Source organism: Triticum aestivum, chromosome 3A, assembly GCF_018294505.1.
Source record: "Triticum aestivum cultivar Chinese Spring chromosome 3A, IWGSC CS RefSeq v2.1, whole genome shotgun sequence".
Taxonomy (NCBI): Eukaryota; Viridiplantae; Streptophyta; class Magnoliopsida; order Poales; family Poaceae; genus Triticum; species Triticum aestivum.
This window is the reverse complement of record NC_057800.1, coordinates 28,186,590-28,191,971: the sequence shown is the minus strand read 5'-3', so window position 1 is coordinate 28,191,971 and position 5,382 is coordinate 28,186,590. Positions and strand designations below refer to the sequence as shown.

Genomic DNA, 5,382 nt, shown 5'->3' with positions numbered 1-5,382 from the left:
TTAGCAATTTACATTGACTGACCGTACTCCACCGTGGAGGAAAATATGAAACTCCACGCCTGAGCAATTAAGAAACTAATAATCACGAGTGCATCATATTCTAGGAAACTAAATCAGAGTGCATCCATCCTATTAGGAAACTAATCTCAGACAAATCCATCCTATTAAAAAACTTATATCGGACGCATCCATCCTATTAGAAAGCTAATCGCGAGCCGCCTGCCGCCATCATACACGCTAGCCACGATGGGGGAAGCGCGAGGAGCTTCGTCTTCCTCCGGGAACACACGTGCTATCGCCGCCATCGTCTTCTGCCTGGAGGCCAGGCGCTCTTCTGCCGCTACTGCGACGACTCCATCCACGTCCAGGGCATGCTCTCCGGCAACCATCGGCATCCGCGTTGACTTCAGCTCCGTTCGCAGCACCCACGCCGACAAAGTGTCTGTTCAGTGGGTGCATGTGCATTACATATTAAATAAGAATCGTGGGACTTCAAGCAATCTAGAATTATAGATTTGGGATTATCTGAGGTTGCCGCTTGCTGTACTGAAAATGTGTAATTATATATGGCACGTACATAAGAATGCAGCAATCTTGTCTTATCTATACTACTATTAAACAATCAAACAAAAATTTATTTAAGTACACCTCACAAAGCATACACAGATTCAATACCACCGCACGATTAGGCCCACTAAAATCAATCTAACGATTAGCCTTAACCTAAACCATTTTCTGTGTGCACTTAGCAATTTACATTGACTGACCGTACTCCACCGTGGAGGAAAATATGAAACTCCACGCCTGAGCAATTAAGAAACTAATAATCACGAGTGCATCATATTCTAGGAAACTAAATCAGAGTGCATCCATCCTATTAGGAAACTAATTTCAGAAAAATCCATCCTATTAAAAAACTTATATCGGACGCATCCATCCTATTAGAAAGCTAATCGCGAGCCGCCTGCCGCCATCATGCACGCTAGCCACGATGGGGGAAGCGCGAGGAGCTTCGTCTTCCTCCGGGAACACACGTGCTATCGCCGCCATCGTCTTCTGGCTGGAGGCCAGGCGCTCTTCTGCCGCTACTGCGACGACTCCATCCAAGTCCAGGGCATGCTCTCCGGCAACCATCGGCATCCGCGTTGACTTCAGCTCCGTTCACAGCACCCACGCCGACAAAGTGTCTGTTCAGTGGGTGCATGTGCATTACATATTGAATAAGAATCGTGTGGCTTCAAGCAATCTAGAATTATAGATTTGGGATTATCTTAGGTTGCCGATTGCTGTACTGAAAATGTGTAATTATATATGGCACGTACATAAAAATGCAGCAATCTTGTCTTACAAAGTAGGATCAAGAGGGATACTGAAGAAGTCAAGATACAGAGTCTATTTTCCATGATTACTTCTCATGTTCATGTCGGCTTCGTTGTGCTTTACTTCGTACCACCATATGCATTAAACTGGACCGTATCAAGAGATAACGCCATCCCCTTGATTAGAATTGCCTTATTTGTGCTATTTGATCAGTGTGTGTTTTACATATGACGTTGCTTTATCTGAAATTAAGGTGGGTTGCACCTGCCTATGCACTATCTCCAGGGATAGGTTGGAAATCAGAATATATGATTCATTCTTAGAGAAAACTTTACACACGTCACTTTAACATAATTGCATAGCAATCCAGTAAATTATGTAAGATTCAGTAGGAGGCAAGATATTGAAGATGTACTACTATTTCAGTTACATGATTCTATACATCTAAAACGGGTCACATGACTCCGTAACTGTTGTTAGAGAATATCTCTCGCTGTTCTGTAAAGGTATGCAATCTCTACTGCGTTTCAATAAAGAGAATTTTACCATACAGAAGGATCCAATGAAGAAACTAATCCGGCTGAGTTCCAATAAATAGATCCTTCAAAGGATCTGTCCTAATACAGCTACCGTATATTGGTACAGAGAAATCATATAAACTGTACTTAGTTGGATTTATTTTGTTTCATGACAGAGAAACCAAATATTTTTCGCTATTTTGGCACATATATTTATTCTTATATACTTGTGCAGTTTCGAATGATCCAACATATCTGCAGTCATCAAACTCGAAGACATGCTGTTTAAGGCCTTATTTGCACCGCCTCTCTTTCTTTGTCTGCACGCCTCTTTCCTTCAATAATAATAATGAAAAACTTTTTCCGAATCAGGTATTACACTGTTACAAATGTATGCTGAAGCTACTCCTTACGACAAGGAAAAAGAGGATGAATGCTTTCTATATTCACCAGTTTTGTAGCATGTTCCAAATTGTTGGCTCTTTCTTATTTGAGGATTCATCATTTTTTTGTAATTTAGAAGCTGACCTGAAAGCTTGATAAGGTTAAGCTTGACAAATACTTTAGAATACTTTTCCTTCCATCTTTATTTTTCTTCATAACTCATTTCAGTTTCTATACGTACAAAACGTCTTACATCATTGTAAGTTAGTATGGTTGCCAACGCATAAACACATACAAAACCGGATAAATTTTTTCTATCATGATAATCATTGGATTTTCTTTTAGCCCCTTTACATTTCAATTAGTTCTTGTAAATCATCTTTATTTTATATAGAAGTCGTTGTACACATATCATCTTCTATTTCCTATTATCCATAGTAGGTAGCTATATAATTTTGGCAGTCCACACAACCAAAAAATATATATAATTTGATCCAAATTAGTACAAATATATATTTTGCTATGCAGATTAGTAGAATAAAATAAGATTCGAGAATTAAGCATCTTGAACAATATAATTGCACTGTAAGGCAGTTTATACTTTTTTCCCTGGCTACACTCGAAGAGAAGACTATACTACATGCCTATATTATTGCATTAATAAATAATTGCTGATTTTATTTAAATGAGAATATTTTTATTACTCTATGCAGCAACATAACCACTATTGTGTCTCGCTTTTGAAAATACAATTTGAGCGATATCAAACATTATGTATCCATTTGATTTATAATTTTAAAAACGTTTATTTTTTTATATTATGTGAATTCACATGTTTTACGATCGAGACGTGCATGATTACTAGTCAGACTAGAATCAGATCTCGAAAAGATATTAGAAAAGGGTCAAAACACGAAATTTAGCCGCGAGGGGGCGTCCGATCCGATCCTCGGGAGATCGGAGCGGATCGTCTTCGATCCGGGCGGAGACACGGCGCGGGCGACTGTTGATTGCCTCAGCTCCAGGGAATATAATCTCTACCCGTCCGATGCCGATGGCTTTGCCAGGTGCGTGCGTGTCGCTGTCTGCCCTCCTCCATCCACCATGCATCAATGGTGGAGCCCTTGTGTTCTTCCTTCCTTTCCATGGCGGTCGACCCATCACGTAACAGATACATACACTGGTACGCGTACACGGGAAAGCGGAAAGGAGGAAGCAGGGGAGGATGGAAAGAAGATATCGCACCACCGTAAAGCGCACGCATGCGTTGGTAGAGAGATTTACAGGATCGCCACACCACTGGTCGCACGGGCGGATTGGATGCATGCATGCACGCATGATCATGTAGGAGTGAAACACTTTACATTCAGGTCTTATTCTGAACCTAAATCCACATCTCTCTGCAGGCTCGCTCTCTGTAATGTACTGTACAGATTGATGAACATATGTTGGTTCGTTCAGGTCTTGTTCTGAACCTTATAAATTTACATCTGTCTGCAGCTCCCTCTCTGCACAGTGTGCTGATTGATGAGCATGTAGTTAGCTGGGTTCGTTCAGGTCTTATTCTGAACTTATATTTACATCTGTCCGCAGCTCGCTCGATCTCTGTAAAGGTTGGTTAGTAGTAGCATGTTGTTGGCTGGGTAGGTTTAGTTGACGTGCGAGCGATGCCACCCGTGCACGTTGTTGGCCGTCGTCCCGTGTGCGGCGGTGGTGGCGCCTTTGCCTCTGGGGATCTTCCGGAGCACGCCGGAGTCCACCTTGGCCAAGTGGGTACGGACGTCGCGCGCCCCCGTGGCCACCAGGTGCTCCACCTCGTGCTCGTACCGCTCGTACAGCGCCGGCACCGTCATCGTGAAGAACACAACTGCCAAAACAAAGATGGTATCATCGTTGCTAGCTCAGTACATTGGATTCTGAAGAATGGGGAGTTTCTGCTACTGAAGGTGTTGGCAGTTGCTTACCGAGGTAGAGCAGGGTGAGGGAGCTGAAGCAGGTCGCGACGACCGACGCGATGTACAGAGACACCACCGTCTGCAGTAGCGTGTGTATGAGTTTATCAGGCTTCAGAGTTGTGGCATAGATCAGATCAGGATTGTTGTGAGGTGGGTTGGTTACCATGATGAACTTCTTGATGTCCTCCCCGCAGGCGATGGCGTACAGCCGGTGCACGAACCAGGTGAGCCGCCTGTGCAGGGCCAGGATCACCTGCTTCGCCGTCCTCTCCGACAGGATTGTCTCAGGGATCCTTGGAACCGGCCTGTGTGCAGTTCACAATTCAGCCCTGAAGCTAATTCTGAAACAAAACCGTGGGACTGAAGAAATGGGGTTTGGTGCAGTACAGGTTCAGGAAAGCGGAGGCGTTGGTCCAGATGAAGAAGGTGAGCATGGTAATCATGGCGGCGTAGCACGCCAGCGTCAGGAAGTGGTACTCCGCCACCTCGAACAGACCCCACGCCGCCGTCGCCGCGCCGAGGATCGACGCCGACACCTTCGGCCTCCTCCACAGGATGATGTCCGCCGCTGCAACGCAACACACACATGATCAGTTCAGAAATCAGAAAACTTAGGCTCGTATCTCTGCAAGAATGTAAGTAGTTTGCTAGCCACCTTCGCGTCCACCCAGGGCGGCATGGACCGGCCTTTCCCTGCCGAACAGCCTCGGCGCCCGGTGTCCCTGCAAATGCGATCCTCCTCCCATTGCCATTTTTGATGTTGGTTTGAGGTTTTCGGTATGCAGCTTGCCATTGAGGTTGTGATTCTTATAACCTGAATGCACAGGCTTGGAAACTTTGGCGACCTTCAAGGGAGAAAGCAAAGCATAGCTTTGGCTCAGGTCTTTGGTTTGATACTTTGGCGTGCAATCTTGTTCAGCAAAAATATACTTTGGTTCCCAGGTGCCTTTTGGAGTTGGGATCTGATCCAAACCTTGCGATTCTGGATTCTGCTGACAGATAGACCCGCGTTCGGTTTCTTTCTGTGGAGGAGACATGCGTTTCTTGCCCTACAAATGATGCATCCTCCTTGGGCCATCAAACACCCTTGGAACTTCAAAATGACAACGATTGTGCATAAGGCCAGAGACCAACATTCACTCGAGTATTTAGGAAGCACCGGACATATGTACATTTTAGCAGTGTTCATGTGAGCACGATCGAGC

General features: G+C 44.6%; 1 protein-coding gene across 1 annotated transcript; it reads right to left on the bottom strand.

Annotated features, from left to right (window-relative positions):
* Window positions 1-3,656: 3,656 nt before the first annotated feature.
* On the bottom strand, window positions 3,657-4,993 carry LOC123057708 (reticulon-like protein B9). The gene is made up of 5 exons (XM_044480624.1): window positions 4,833-4,993; window positions 4,565-4,745; window positions 4,341-4,482; window positions 4,187-4,256; window positions 3,657-4,089 (listed from the first exon to the last, which is right to left on the bottom strand). The coding sequence occupies exons 1-5, from the start codon at window positions 4,927-4,929 to the stop codon at window positions 3,872-3,874; spliced, it is 708 nt and encodes a 235-aa protein (XP_044336559.1). The 5' UTR covers window positions 4,930-4,993; the 3' UTR covers window positions 3,657-3,871.
* Window positions 4,994-5,382: the final 389 nt, after the last annotated feature.

Excerpts from the sequence above, each read along its gene's own strand:
- LOC123057708 (XM_044480624.1), bottom strand. The coding sequence starts at position 4,929 with ATGGCAATGGGAGGAGGATCGCATTTGCAGGGACACCGGGCGCCGAGG. Across the intron at positions 4,483-4,564 it reads GCCTCCGCTTTCCTGAACCT|GCCGGTTCCAAGGATCCCTG; the intron begins GTACTGCACCAA and ends AACTGCACACAG. Across the intron at positions 4,090-4,186 it reads CCTCACCCTGCTCTACCTCG|TTGTGTTCTTCACGATGACG; the intron begins GTAAGCAACTGC and ends TTGTTTTGGCAG.